The sequence below is a fragment of the Trachypithecus francoisi genome, unplaced genomic scaffold (assembly GCF_009764315.1).
Source record: "Trachypithecus francoisi isolate TF-2019V2 unplaced genomic scaffold, Tfra_2.0 Lachesis_group11, whole genome shotgun sequence".
Classification (NCBI taxonomy): Eukaryota; Metazoa; Chordata; class Mammalia; order Primates; family Cercopithecidae; genus Trachypithecus; species Trachypithecus francoisi.
Genome location: NW_022681456.1, coordinates 84,656,392 through 84,671,994, shown reverse-complemented (window position 1 = coordinate 84,671,994; position 15,603 = coordinate 84,656,392). Strand labels below are relative to the sequence as shown.

At 45.1% G+C, this 15,603-nt stretch overlaps 1 protein-coding gene across 6 annotated transcripts in view; it reads right to left on the bottom strand.

Annotated features, from left to right (window-relative positions):
• The window catches only part of FMNL3 (formin like 3), a 72,029-nt gene extending 56,489 nt beyond the window's left edge, over nt 1-15,540 (bottom strand). For 2 of the 6 annotated variants that reach the window (XM_033222158.1, XM_033222160.1), the window contains exon 1: nt 15,107-15,540. In XM_033222158.1, coding sequence (XP_033078049.1) covers nt 15,107-15,232 — 126 coding nt within the window. In that variant the 5' untranslated portion in view covers nt 15,233-15,540. Of the gene's footprint in view, nt 1-14,164; nt 14,485-15,106 lie in introns of those variants that run through there. The other 4 variants (XM_033222163.1, XM_033222159.1, XM_033222164.1 and 1 more) reach the window with 4 other exon arrangements.
• Between the last annotated feature and the right edge of the window lie 63 nt (nt 15,541-15,603).

Sequence of the window (15,603 nt, the reverse complement as noted above, 5' to 3'; positions counted from 1 at the left end):
ATTCTCTTTGCTGACTTCAAGGGCTATGGCTCTGCCAAAGCTGGAGATGCAGCTTTCACTGGCCTGAAAATGAAAGAGGCTAAAAATATATAGCCTGCCTGTGTCTGGGGGACCAGGATCATGCCTACATTAAAGAGTTCAAAATATAGCTTCAGGGCAAAAGAGCATCTCTTAGGATTCTTTTTACTGTGGAAATAGTGCCAAGCTCAGCACAGGGCACAGGGCAGTGGCCAGTTGCTGACCCCACTGGTGCCCTTTCTCTCTCTCGCATTTTTCTTTTGGCTTAGTGCAAAAAGTAAGAGAAGAGCTTTTTTTTTTTTCCCATTAAAAGTTGGGTCTGGCCGGGTGCGGCAGCTCATGCCTATAATCTCAGCACTTTGGTAGGCCAAGGCGGGTGGATCACTTGAGGTCAGTAGTTTGAGACCAGCCTGGCAACATGGCGAACCCCCATCTCTACTAAAAATACAAAAATTAGCTGGGCGTGGTGGTGCACGTCTGTAGTCCTAGCTACTCAGAAGGCTGAGGCTGCAGAATTGCTTGAACCTGAGAGGCGGCGGTTGCAGTGAACCCAAGATCGCACCACTACACTCCAGCCTGGCTGACGGAGCAAGATTCCATCTCAAAAAAAAAAAAAAAGTTGGGTCTGGCTAGGCACAGTGGTTCATGCCTGTAATATCAACACTTTCGGAGGCCAAGGCAGGCCGATTGCTTGAGCCCATGAGTTCAAGAACAGCCTGGGCAACATAGCAAGACCCTGTCTATTCAAAAAATACAAAAATTAGGCATGGTGGTGCACGCCTGTAGTCCCAGCTACTTGGGAGGACTGAGTGAGCCTGGGAAGTTGAGACTGTGATCACACTACTACACTCTGAGCTGTCTCCAAAAAAAAACTTCAGTCCACCCCCTCCCCACCCCATTTTTATTCCTCCTTTTCCCTTAAAGGAGGAATACACAAGTAGATAATGTAAAAGAAAAAACTCCAACCAACTCAAAGCTGATAGAATAAAAAATCAGTCACTATTCAGGCTCCAAACCCACTCAATCCTCTCCACAGTTCACCAGTTCATAGGTTGGTCTTTATTTTTCTAGGCCTTTTTTCTATGTATTTATATACAACCACATGTGGTTTTTATAAAGCACTATATATACAGTCTTCTAATTGCCTTTTTATATTATATTTACACACACACATATATCTTGGAGATTCCCATTTGCCACAACCATTTATTGAGTGCCTACCCTGTGCCAGGTATTTGGCTGTACAGTGATAAGCAAACATAATGTCCCCACCCTTATGAGCCAACAATCTGGGAGATGGATAATGAAAAAGTAATCAAATAATTGTAAAATGGAAAAAGAATGAATAGGATGCTAACTAAGACAAAGAACAGTAAGTGGGGAAGATTTGAGAGGTGGCATTTTTAAAAACTGAGAGCTGAAGTATAAACTAGAATGAGTCATTTTAATATCCAGGCAAAGGGCATCCCACGAGAGGAAACAGCTTGTGCAAAGATCCTGAGATAGAAAAGAGTTTGTCCTGAATGAAAGAGGGCTAATGTGGAACTTTGTAAACAAGAGGGCAATAAGGTTAAAAAGGTTAGCAGGTGTCAAATGATGCAGTCCTAAGGGTCCGTGTCAGGAGTTTGCATTTTTCCTAAAGGGAAGCCATTAAAGGTTTTTAGGTCAGGGAATGATGCTATTTAATTTATATTTTAAATTTGGATGCTTTGTGGAGAATGGATGGGAAGATGGAGATAGGGATGAGAGGAATATGGAAAGCCAGTTGGTTGGCTGCAATACAAGCAAGAGCTGATCTTGGCTTAGACCAGGGCAGTGGCAGTAGAGAGAAAAGGGACAGGCAGATTACATATACATACAGAGATAAACAGTTTTTTTTCTTTTTCACTTTTTTTGAGATAGTCTCACTCTGTCACCCAGGCTAGAGTACAGTGGCGCCATCTCGGCTCACTGCAGCCTCTACCTCACAGGTTCAAGTGGTTCTCATGCCTCAGCCTCCCCAGTAGCTAGGACTACAAGCATGTGCCACTACACCCAGCTAATTTTTTAGCAGAAACAGAGTTTTGTCACGTTGGCCAGGCTGGTCTTGAACTCCTGGGCTCAAGTGATCCACCCGCCTCAGCCTCCCAATCTTGTTTTGTTTTGTTTGAGACGGAGTTTCGCTCTTGTTGTCCAGGCTGGAGTGCAGTGGCGCAATCTCAGCTCACTGCAACCTCTGCCTCCCGGGTTCAAGCAATTTTTCTGCCTCAGCTTCCTGAGTAGCTGGGATTACAGGCATGCACCACACCTGGCTAATTTTGTGTTTTTAATAGAGGCGAGGTTTCTCCATGTTGGTCAGGCTGGTCTCAAACTCCCAACCTCAGATGATCCGCCCACCTCCGCCTCCCTAAGTGCTGGGATTACAGGCGTGAGCCACCTACAGTCTTATTTTTTTTAAAGACAGGGTCTCATTCAGAGGCCCAGACCAGAGTGCAATGGCACAATCATGGTTCACTGCAACCTCAAACTCTTGGGCTCAGGCAATCCTCAGGGATTAGACTACAGGAACATGCCACCACACCCAGCTAGTTTTTATTTTTTGTAGAGATAGGGTCTCACTATGTCGCCCAGGCTAGTCTCAAACTCCTGGCCTCAAGTGATCCTCCAGCCTCAGCCTCCAAAGTGCTGGAATTACAAGCATGAGCCACCGCACCCGGCCTATTTTTGGAGTTGAAATCAGCAAGACTTACTCATAAAGTGGGTATGGAGAAAGGAAAAGAAAAAATTAAAAATAACTCCCAGGATTTGCCCTGAGTAGGTGAATGGGAGAGCAGTAAATCTAAGCAAGAAATGGACAATCAGGCTCTTCCCCATTCCTTTTTTTACGTTAAACAATGTAGCCCTGAGTATTCCTTACATGCACCTTCCGTCACATGTGTAAACTGTTCTGCAGAATGGTTTCCTAAAAGTGAGGTGGGGGAGTTAGAGAACATGTGCATTTTAAATAGATAGACCCTGTAAGATGCCTTCTAAAATGTCTGTACTGAATTACTCTGCCATTAATATTGACCACGGACATTGTTGGTCTTCAAAATTTCACCAGATAATTAGTATAATAAGTATATCAGGCCGAGCGCGGTGGTTCACGCCTGCAATCCCAGCACTTTGGGAGGCCAGGACAGGTGGATCACCAGGTCAGGAGTTCCACGACCAGCCTGGCCAAGATGGTGAAACCCCGTCTCTACTAAAAACTACAAAAAATTAGCCGGGTGCAGTGGCAGGCACCTGTAATCCCAGCTACTCGAGAGGCTGAGGCAGGAGAATTGCTTGAACCCAGGCAGCAGAGGTTGCAGTGAGCCGAGATTGCACCATTGCACTCCAGCCTGGGCAACAAGAGCGAAACTCGGTCTCAAAAAAAAAAAAAAAAGTATATCCTCTAAATTTTCATCTCCTTGATTTCTAGTGAAGTTAAAAAATTTTTTCTAACTTTTAATTATATAACTAATACATAAGTGAATTATCCTTGCCAAAAAAAAAAAAGTAAACATTATAGCTAGGCATGGTAGTACACTCCTGTAGTACCAGCTACTCCAAAGGCTGAGGTGGGAGGGCCCAAGGGTTTGAGTCCAGCTTGGGGAACAAAAAAAAACACTGTCTCTAAAAAATATATAAATAAAAATTTCAGATGTAAACATTATAGATAAAGCTAAATTCCTTTTGAATCTGTTCTTCCTATCATGGTTCCTCCCCTACCCCCAAATCCCAGAGGTAACTAACTAGTGTTATCGGTTTTATCTGTACCCTCACAGATTTTTTTTTATGAATTTAAAATCTATATATAAAAAATAAAAGATTAAGCATATTTTAGAAGTTGTTTTTCCAACAGTTCTTTTTAGTGTGAATAAAAAAATCTAACCAAAAATATTTTCCTTAAGGCCTAAGTGACAGTTAAGCTGAGACCATCCCCGCTTAGTTAACCCCTCTGAGTGCTAGCTTCACATTGCCTGTTAAAAAACACTGCAGTGAAATACTGCCTCACAGAGTTGTTGTCAAGTTAAATGAGATAACACATGTTAAAGTACGCAGCATACATTCAACAAATGTTAACTGTCTTTCCTTAATCTCTACAAGTTAAATCCAGGCATTCGGTGAAGACCAGACACTGCGCCATTCCTGAAAAGATGAGATGAGGGACTCTACCCAGAAAAAAGTGTTGTTTTAAAAAAGTTTTTTTTTCATAAGTCCCCCAAAAGATGTAAATTTTCCTACAAAAATTCTGTTATGAAATATCCGAGCAGTCAAAAAAGGTACAGGTCTTTTTTTTTTTTTTTTTTGTAAGGTAGAAGAGAGGATTTAAGCATTGCTAGAGAAATAAACGTTCCATCCTTCTCCCAGGCACACGCTGGGAAGCCCACTACCCAGATATTCCCCAAGGAGTTGCTGCTTTAGGCAGGTAGTACCTCCAAACACAGGATATTATCTAACCTTTGGCCGTTACTGCAAGAGGCCACTGGGTTCCTGGGATTTGTTCAAGTATAGTTGTCTCTTGGTATCCGAAGGGGACTGGTTCCAGGACTTTTCTAGAATAACAGAATCTCCAGATGCTCAAGTCTCTGATATAAAATTGTATAGTAATTGCATATAACCTACACACATCCTCCTGTATACCTTAAATCACCTCTAAACTATTTATAACACCCAATACAATTAAGTGCTATGTAAATATAGTTGTCCTTCAGTATACGTGGGGAATTGGTTCCAGGACCCGACCAAATGGCTCCAAGCCTGGTCCTGGAACCAAAATCTGAGCATACTCAAATTCCACAGGCCCCATAGAACACATGTGTATGCAAAAGTCTGCCCTCCTTATAAGGTTTTCAATTCTTACCACTCAATTCTCGTTTCACTGAAAAATCTGTGTATAAGCACACCCACATAATTCAAGGCCTTGTTGTTTAAGGCTCACCTACAGTTGTTATACTGTTTTGTTTACAGAATAATTACAAGAAAAAAAGGCTACATGATCAGTACATGCACAATTTTTTCAAATATCTTCTATCTGAAGTTGGTTGAATCCACAGATACAGAACCCACAGATAAGGAGGGCCAGCTGTACATCCTATTATCTCCACCTGGATCTTCCCAAAGGTTGAGGGCTAGGGCCCTAGTTCAAAGGGGTAGACCCCACCACAAAGGATCCTTAATCAAAGTTAAATCAAACTGTCCAAGGGCCTGAATATCTCCCTCTGAATGGGAATCACCCAAATTTCAACAAGCTCTCTTTGTTGGAACCACCAAGAGCGGCATTATTTTATCTGAATCAATAACCAGGGCTCCTTCTTACCAAGGATCAAGAGTACTAACTGTATCAAGGAGTTCCTGCAGTAGAGTTTCCTCATCCAGCTATCACTTCCCATTCCTCCAGGCTGGAAGCCAGGGCTTCCTTAGCAAATCCAAAAATGGGCTTTAAATCTCCCAAAGTACTACATGTGTTCATATATACATGGGAGGGGGAGGGGGAAATAGGGACCACAGGTTTAACTGGATTTCCAAAGGAATCTGTTACCCAAAAGATTCAGAACTACTGTTGAGAGATCTCTCAGACATATTCCTAACTTATAAAAACTTTTACTCTGGCCTGAGTAACTGACCGGGGGTGAGTGTAGTATGTACACCCCAAACTGCCCCTTGATGAGTTTTACGGTAGAGCCCACAGTACAGAGGAATCAGGTAAAAACTGACAGGCAGAGGCAATAAAAAGAGGTCCACCTCTTTCCCAAAGGTGTGCCAGGAAATGGGAAAACCAAGAAAGCACGACATACCGTGGCTCTGTCTTCCCTTTTACTGCTCTTGAAGCTTCATCCTCAACTGGCACACAGGACAAAAGAGGTACAGATAAGTGGAAGGCAAATCTCAGCAGGGGTGCCAACCACATTTTGGGCAGGATCCTTCTTCATTGTGTGGTACTGACCCAAACATAACCCAAACACAGAGGGATGGTTAACAGCCTTGGCCCTCAGGTAGAAAGCCTAGCACTCCCAGTCAGTATGATAATCAAAACATCCTCAGGTGCTTCCAAAAACTCCCTCCTGGGACAATACCTCCCTCAGTTGAAAGCTACTTTAACTTACGGAATTCTGAGAGGAGATAAAGTGGGTAAAGTATATACAATAAATATTTTTGCACCTTTATAGGTTACAAAGTATGTTCACTATGTTGTCTCCATAAATGATGAAATTGACTCAGAAAAGTTACAGGATTTGCCTAAGGTGCAGCTAAAAAAAAAAAAAAAAAAAAGACTATAAAGCTGGATCAGAACCTAAGTCTTCTGATTCCAAAACCAATGGTCTACTGCTTCCTCCCAGAACAAAAATTTTTTTAAGGTTTCATGGGAAACACTAGGAGGATCTATTGACTGGCTCCCCAGCTTCTGTGCAAAAACAGGAGCAGAAACTGCTCTAAGCTGTAGGTAGTTCTTAAAACCAAACATCCATCTCCTAAAGTACCCAACGACCAGGCTCATGTCAACTTTCTTAGGCACCAAACAATTAAAGAGGACTATGATATTCTCCATTCTGAATTTGAGTAGAAATGAGCAAACAAGGGAGAAAGAAAGTACATATCTTCCCTGTTACTGTGTATAAGGGACCCAGAGGTAAGATCACCAGCCCCAACTCCAGCTTTGGCCGTAACTCTGGGTGAGGGTGGGAAGGTGGTAAAAGAGATGGGGGTGGAGTATGAGGATAAGAATTAAACCATCACTAATATACAAGAGCCTAAACTTGTCCTCTACTGGCAAAATCTGCCATGTAAATAATTCTGCTAGCCCCTCGTGGTTCTGGACATTATTGAGAACATCTTTGAAGGACCTCAAAATACTTTATAAACTAAGAAGAGTATGCATAATAGTAAAGCTGAAGGAGGGGAAATACTGCACCCCACCCAAAAAAAAAAAAAAAAAACACCCTATCCATGCCCTCCCCTACCCAACACACAGACCCCAACCCACAACTTTGTTGTGAGGTGATGGAAGACAGAAAGGGTAAGAGAACCTGGAAAGAGGAAGATTCTAAAAGAGGAAAAGACAGGTGGAGAAGAAAGTGGGAGGCAAAGACAACAAGAGTATCTCCAGGACACAGAGGGAGCTTGACACTTCTACACCTTTCTTGGGGGACTGACTCACTCTCCATGTGGAACGAAAACAAGATACAAAGACATAACTTTGCCCAGAGAGGCAAAAGAGAGAGACTGGAAATGGAATGCAGGAATTCCAGCTGCCCAGCTCAGTTCTATTCTGGAATCCACTTCACTTCTTCATGAATGACCACCTTAAATCCCTGAAGTTCTCACCTGCTGCTATTCAGAAGTACCCAGCGAGAAGGAGGAAAGGGGGAGCCTGTATGCTGACAGGACCCTCCCCTACTCTATCTTCAAAGTAAAAGGTCCTCCCCGTTCTTTAAAGTCATTTCTGAACCGCGATGAACCCCCAGCCTTTCCCTGGCACTGCTACTGCTCAGCTCAGACGTGGGAGAAATGTTTCCCCAGAATGGAAGTGAATGGTCTGGCAGACCAGATGACACGCTGACTTCAGGCAGCCAGCACTGCTGTCCCATGGGCTTACTACAGTCACTTCTGGGGCACATACTTTGGTGCTGACCACAGAACCAAGACCCTGGTTCTGCCCAGCCTCCCCAAGCAATCTCAGGGGCAGAGGAGGATCTGCGGTCTCATTTCCTCTCCACTTTGGCTTCTTTTTTCACTTCACTGAAGATTAGTTATTTCCACCAAGACCAGTTCCTGTTCTCACCAGCTGTAGCAGTTGTTTCCCCACAGACAGAATTATGAAGCACTGGTGTGGCTGCCACCTGGACTGTCCCAGCTGCAGAACACAGACCCAGTGAGTCCTGAGAAAGGGCTTTTTTATCCTAAAGTAGCAGGAAGAAAATAAGGGGCAGGAAGCAATTCTAAGAATTCCACAGTGGATACACTGGTGTCCATTTTATTATTTTAACTTTACATAATAGTTACAATGGTTTCATATGTGAAAAATATTTTATAATGAAAAAGCATAGGAAATGTATGCATTTATTACATTGACATATGTATATAATAAATCCCCAACAGAGAGCAAAGAGTGCAAATAAAAGATGGCCAAAACACTTTCAATGAAATGTTCAAAGAACTGCAAAGTAAAACAAGATACCATGTCTAATTAATCAAACTGGCAAAGGCTTTAAAAACATTAATCCACTCATTAATGGTTGGCTTACAGAGAAAGGTAGACACACATATACTAAGAATGGAAAAGGTAACTGATAAAACTTTTTCAGAAGATATGTCTCAAAGGCCTTTAAAAACCATATACCCTTTGGCCCAATAATTCCACTTCTAGCAATTTATCCTAAAGAAATAATCAGAGATGGACACAAATATTTATGCACAGGATGTTCAACACAGCATTATTTGTAACAGCAAAAAAAAAAAAAAAGATTTTAAAAGGGTAAGATAGGCTGGACGCAGAGGCTCATGCCTATAATCTCAAAACTTTGGGAGGCCGAGGCTGGTGGATCGCGTGAGGTCAGGAGTTCAAGATCAGCCTGGCCAACATGGCAAAACCCCGTCTCTACTAAAAATACAAAAAATAGCCAGGTGTGGTGGCACGTACCTGTAATCCCAATTACTCAGGAAGTTCGGGCAGAAGAACTGCTTGAACCCAGGAGGCAGAGGTTGCAGTAAGCCAAGATCGCACCACTGCACTCCAACCTGGGTGACAGAGCAAGACTCCATCTCAAAAAAAAAAAAAAAAAGCAACATAAGGCAGTGATAAAATATTACAGAGCACTATGCAGTAATGAAATCATGATACTGGGCCGGGCACAGTGGCTCATGCCTGTAATACCAGCACTTTGGGAGGCCGAAGTGGGTAGATCTAAGGTCAGGAGTTTGAGACCAGCCTGGCCAACATGGTGAAACCCCATCTCTACTAAAAATACAAAAAAATTAGCCAGGCATGGTGGTGGCCATCTATAATCCCAGCTACTTGGGAAGCTGAGGCAGGAGAACTGCTTGAACCCAGGAGGCGGAGGTTGCAGTGAGCCGAGATCGGCCATTGCACTCCAGCCTGAACAACAGAGTGAGATTCCATCTCAAAAAAAAAAAAAAAAAGAAAGAAATCATGATACTGAAGAATATGTAAGCAAATGAGAAAATGCTTAAAATAGTCAATGAAAAAATCAGTTTACAAAACAATATACACAGTATGGTCCCAATTGTTAAAAATATATATATACATGTACATCAAAGTATTAATAGTAGATGGTGAGATTACAGGTTTCATTATCTTCTTTACACTTTTCAGTAAGTTCCAATTTTACCTAATGAACATGTATTATTTTCATAATCAGGAGAAAAGAAGCTATTCTCAATCCTCTTTCATCCTTTTAAAAACACTTTCATACATTATTCCCTCTTTTAAAAACCATTTGGAAATAAAAACTGTTATATTCTACACTCTAGCAAGTTTTATTTTGAGTTTCTATCCCAAGGAAAACTCTAAATATTGAAAACACTTTGTATGCCAAGATGTTCATCACAGCATTGTTTATGATGGCAAACAGAAGCAAAAAACCTAAATGTCTAAGAAAAGGTGTATAGGTAAGCAAACAAAGGTACATTCACTTGATGGACCATCATACAAGCATTTAAATGTTTACAGGCCAGGCTTGGTGGCTCTTGCCTGTAATCCCAGCACTTTTGGAGGCCGAGGTGGGCAGATCACCTGAGGTCAGGAGTTTGAGACCAGCCTGGCCAACATGGTGAAACCTTGTCTCTACTAAAAATACAAAAATTAGCCAGTCGTGGTGGCAGGTGCCTGGAATCCCACCTACTTGGGAGGCTGAGGCAGAAGAATCGCTTGAACCCAGGAGGCAGAGGTTGCAGTGAGCAGAGATAGTACCACTGCACTCCAGCCTGGGTGACAGAGTAAGACGGTCTCAAAAACAAAACAAAACAAAACATTTACAATTACTAACCTGGGAAAACTAATGAAATAACAAAAGCAAAAAACAAACAAACAAACAGGATAAAAAATATATATACCGGCAGGGCATGGTGGCTCATGCCTAAAATCCCAATACTTTGGGTGACTGAGGTAGGAGAATCACTTGAGTCTAGGAGTTTGAAACCAATGTGGGCAACAAAGCAAGACCCCATCTCTACAAAAAAAATGAAAAAATTAGCCAGGCATGGTGGTGCACGCCTATGGTCCAAGCTACTCAGGAGGCTGAGGCAGGAGGCTTGCTCGAGTCTGGGAGTTCAAAGCTGCAGTGATGCGCAGTGAGCCGTGATCATGTCACTACACTCCACCATGGGTGACAGAGCGAGACTGTCTTAAATAAATAAATCAAGTGTCAAAACATCGTATAAAACTCTATGCAGAGAAAAAAATATAAAGGTTTTAAAGCACATCAGCTGCATTTGGTAAATGAACTAAGAAAACATTATTTGCATTTGGTAAAGAAACTAGAGAAAATACGGATGTTTTTCTTTAACCTAAATCTTGAGTCTTTTCTTCTTTCTGAATTGTCCCATACTTTCTTTAGAGAATAAGTATTACTTTAAGAGGAAAAAAACAAAAAATGCTGAATCTCCCTCTGGGCAATGAAAACATTCCCAAATGACAGAGTCCACTCTATCAGTCCCTTCCCAACATGCAGGCTTCCCCCAGACTAAGGCAGGGTCATATCAGGAGGTCAAGGGAACAAGACTCCTCTCTGTGGCCTAGGGTCTTCTCTGTGGGGTCTCTGAACAAGAAGAAGGTTCCTCTGACCAGCTGCTGTCAAAGGCCCTTTCCCCGCCCCCTCCCAAGTTCTATTCCAGCCTGAACTAATTCACCACAATCCTGAGGGCTGGGAAAAAAATTTCCACCATGGCGATTTGGAACCTGATATTTAGTCCAAGTTTTTCCCAGCCCCTTTCTGTGTCAAAGGAGGCCTCTCAAAGCCTCTTAGACAACTAGCACCCAGGCCAACTTAGCTCCCACATCAATGCTACATTTACAGAAAAACCCCCAAGTTGTCAGTCATCACCAGGGAAATGTGAGAGGAGGAACTGCAGCAGGGATAGCCCCTGTCACACAACCCTACCCTCATGCCTTGAAAGCCTCCTCCTGAGGGATACGCAGGGCTTTTTCTGGCATCAGAACTTTGAGACTCCATTTCAAGTCTGTACTAAATCAACAAAGAGAAAAATCAGAGTACAATCACAACAAAGACAGAGAGCTATCCTTTCAAAGACCTTAGAGCCCTCTGCCTCCCTTCTCTAGGGAAAATCCAGTACTGGCCAGAATACTAGCTTCTGAGCAACTGAGTTTGGGTAGTAATCTAGTTTGGACCAAAACACAGACTTGGACTGCATCAGACCAGAGACTGGCTCTCATTCTGGTATTCATAAAGATGAACTCCATGAATTGCCCCAACCCCAAACTTCTCAATACCCAACAGAATGGGAAGTGCTGCTCAGATAGGGGGTAAGGAAGGATGCCATGAAGCAGTGTAACACAGCAGCTTCACAACCTTTTTCACATCGAGGCACACCTAGAAAATAATAGTTTGTACAGTACATGGGTTAGAAGCTGATCCCATCCAGAGGGAACTGACTGGGAACTTTAGCTGCCCCCAGGAATAAGGGGATCAGTATCCCAGCACACCTGTGACCCATCTACAACACACCAGTAAGGAAGCCCTGAATTAAGGCACTGGGCTGGGTTAGGATTCTTGGAATCAATATCCTCATCAAATCTTCTCATAGCCCTCATCTCAAGCTCTTCAACTTGGGCTGACAGATCATGTGTCTGGAACAGAAAGCTGGGAGCCTGTGGTCTTGACTCAGCACTGATACAACTTCCCCAGCGAGGATACTCTTCAGGGGGTTTTCCACAGACACACTGGGGCTGAGGAAGCCCTCCAGCTTCCAGCAGCAGCCATATTCTGAGACTGGATATACACAACAGGGTAATTGGTTTTATCAGATTTCTAAACTGTAAAACCCCTTTTTGGGAACACAAGTGATCTCAGATCTGAGTCACTGCTGAGAGGTACAAACTTAAAAGCTACCATTTACTAAGCATATAGTAGATGCCAGACTCTGCTAAGTATTTGACTTCCAATTTCATTAAATCCACACAACAACCTCATGTGGCAAATGCTATTATTATCCCCATGTATAAGAGGAGACTAGGACTCAGATTAAGTAGCTTGCTTGAGGTCACTCTTCTAACCGAAGACTATGGATGAAACAGTATTTGAATCCACTCTGATTTGAAAGTCCGTATGCTTAACCAGGACACCACTATGTCACCTCAAAAAACCTCCCAAATAGCTTTTTCAAAAAACCAAACCAATTATAATGAAGCTGACAATACGGGAAAGAAAAAGGTGATAAAGGAACAACTTATCTGACTGTTTCAAGCCAACAACAAAAATAAGCTAATCTGGCCAGGCACGGTGGCTCATGCCTGTAATCCCAGCACTTTGGGAGACCAAGGCGGGTGGATCGCCTGAGGTCAGGAGTTCGAGACCAGCCTGGCCAACATGACAAAACCCCATCTCTACTAAAAATACAAAAATTAGCCAGGCATACTGGCACGTGCCTGTAATCTCAGCTACTGGGGAGGCTGAAGCAGAATTGCTTGAACCTGGGAGGCGGAGTTTGCAGTGAGCTGAGATCATGCTGCTACACTCCAGCCTGGGTGACAGAGTCAGACTCCATCTCAAAAAAAAAAAAAAAAAAAGCTAATCTATATTGAGTACTTACTAAGTACTTACTACATTGAGCACCTTATATACAGGGGCTCACCTAATTCTCACAATCTCACCAGAACAGGATTACCTCCACTTTACAGACGAGGAAAAAGTCTAGGCTTAGAGAAGTTAAGATACTTGCTAAGCCAGAGTCCTTGCTTTTTCAACCTATGCTTCTCCTGACTGTTCAGGAAATACACCTGAGCCTGTACCTGGGTCAAACATCTAACTCACAGTCAGTACTATTCCCAAAGCATGATAGAAAAGGTACCTTTCAGAACAGTGGACACAGGGACACTTAAGAGCCCCCAGAGAAGAACTCAAATCCCCAAGAAGGGATAATTTCCCTGTATTGGAAAACTGAGGTGAAATCCCGTCTCCTGAGACAACTAACTAGCTCTGGCCTGCCCTGTTCCAACCCTTCATCAGCAGCAGCTCAGGCACACAAAAACAAGACCAAAATGAAAGGCACGAGAAAACAAATCAAAATTTTATACAGAAAGGCAGGCAGGCAAGTGGGTGGTCCAGTTCCCGTTTGACCTGGGTTCTCCTGGTGCTCTGGTGTTCTGGTTAACTAGGACACCACGTGCATTTTGTGAATATTAAGCCATTCGTTTGCTAACTAAACAAATTGGTCAACCAAGGGCCAATGAGAACATGATGGATTCTGGTTCTGAGCTCTCACAAAAAATGGCCTGGCAGCTCCTACCTAAGGCCAGCCTTCCACCCAATCCACCTCACCCCATCCCTTTCTCCCCAATTTCTATAGCTAACTTGTGTCAGCTTGCTGGGGGTTTTCACACCCCCACTGGAGTGCAGATCCCCTCCCACCCTTTTCCCCAACAGTTGGGCTGTTGTTCTCAAGGCCACTAAGTCCATCTCTCCTCCTCAGCCTGTGAGATGGTCACAGCACATCGGTAATCACTGACTCACCCGATCCCCCTGAGGAGGCTGGGGGAAATGCAGAGGGCCACAGGATGTATGGCCCACATCCCTTTGGCCCTTTGCAGAGCTGGCAGGCAGAGAGGTGCCAGCGACACCACTTCCCCTTGGAACACTGTAGACCCTCTTTGAGCCAGCTCTGGTACCAGTGGGCTGATGTCAGGCTCTCTACCCCTGGAGAGGCCAAGATCTCTAGACAGCTCCACTGTTGCCAATAGATCTAATCTCCTTATTCCAAGGCAGATGAAATCCAATAAGGCTGCTAAGTCCACAACTTATCCCTCCTCACGGGCAGCAGGCAAGGGCAAAGTCGGCCCTTCAGGCCATACCAACAACAACGCCATAATTATTACTGCTTCTTAGATAACTATTTGGGGAACTGAGAACTATTTCCCCAAGTTTCTCAAAGATTAACCCCGGTTTACCAATGTTTTCGCTCTGCAAAACTTCATTTTCAGCGGCAACATATTCTCTGGCTTCTTCCCAGTGATACCAGCTCAGAACCTCTCGCTTCATAGAGCCACTGACATCAACGTCCAATTCCCACACCAAAGAAGAATCCCAAAGTCAGCTCTAAAAATCCATTTACACAGACCGTTTGAAATCTACAGAAAGACTAAAAAGCACAGGCTAAACAACACAAACCAGTCACTATGGCTTAACATGAAAAGGGGGGGAGGAGGCGGGATGGTTTGTGTATTGTTTCACTTGGAAAAACACCCCAGTGAAATGGTTTATCCACATGTTCAGCCTTTTAGGCAAATCCACTATAACTTAGCAGGATGCCTGCAGGCAGTTCTGAAAATAAGCAGAATGGCACACTACTTATTCCACCACTTCAGGAGCTGCCAGCCCCCTCCCCATCCCCCTCTCCCCCCAAACATCTGGTCTGGGCTGGGAGTGGGACCCACTCCCTGGGAAGCCTCCATGTTTGCAGGAGAGGCGGTGTCCTCTCTCAGGGAAGCCTGCTAAGAAGCCGGCCGCGCTTCTGAATTCCCCCCGCCCGCGAGAGGCTCCTGGCTGAGAATGCTAGGGACGGGGAGCCTGGCGAGGAAGCAGGGAGACGGGAGAAGGGCAGCAGAAGGGGGAGGAAGAAGGAAGGAGAAGCCTGGTTCCCAGGACGGTCCCGAGCTGGGGACTTCTCCTAAGCGTCCAGCGGTGGAGGCGTCGGTCCCGAGATCCCCCACGGGGCTGTCCGGGCCGGCCAGCGGCTGCTCAGAGGTTCCTGGGAAGAAACTAGAGGCTGAGATCCGTCCGGGACCCCGACTGAAAGGGTGGGCGGGACGGGGGCCCAGGACAAAGTCTCAGCCCGGGCGTCGGGACCTGAGGGGAGGTAGGCGGGGGAAGGGGCTGGGCTCAGCTCTCACCAGCACTAGGGCGAACCTTTCCTCCAGCTCACAGGGCTCAGGCATCGGCATCTTGCCGGGCGGCAGCAGCAAAGGCACAGAGGGCGGCTCTCCCGGGCCCCCCTCGGCGCTCTCCAGGTTGCCCATCGCTGCGGGGCCCCCTCAGGGGCCTCGGCCCCCCACCTCCACGCCCCGGAGCTTTCGGCTCCGCGGCTCCGACCAGGCTCCTCCTTCAGCGCCGGCTCCCCTAGTCCCGACTCCTCGGCCCCGTCGGGGTCGCCAGAGGTTCCCTGGAGTCCCTCAGGAGGCGGCGCGCGGCGAGGGCGAAGGCAGCGTAGCAGACAGCCGCACCGAAGAGAGGGGGACGGAGGCAGCCGGCTCTATGCTCACACCCGCCGCCTCGCCGCGCTCTGCTAGCCGCCCGGGCGCTGCCCCTCCCCGCCCCCAGCGCTCTTTCCCTTCCCCCCCACCCAACGTCGCTTCCTCCCACCCACTCCCAGCCGGGACTCGGGCTTCCC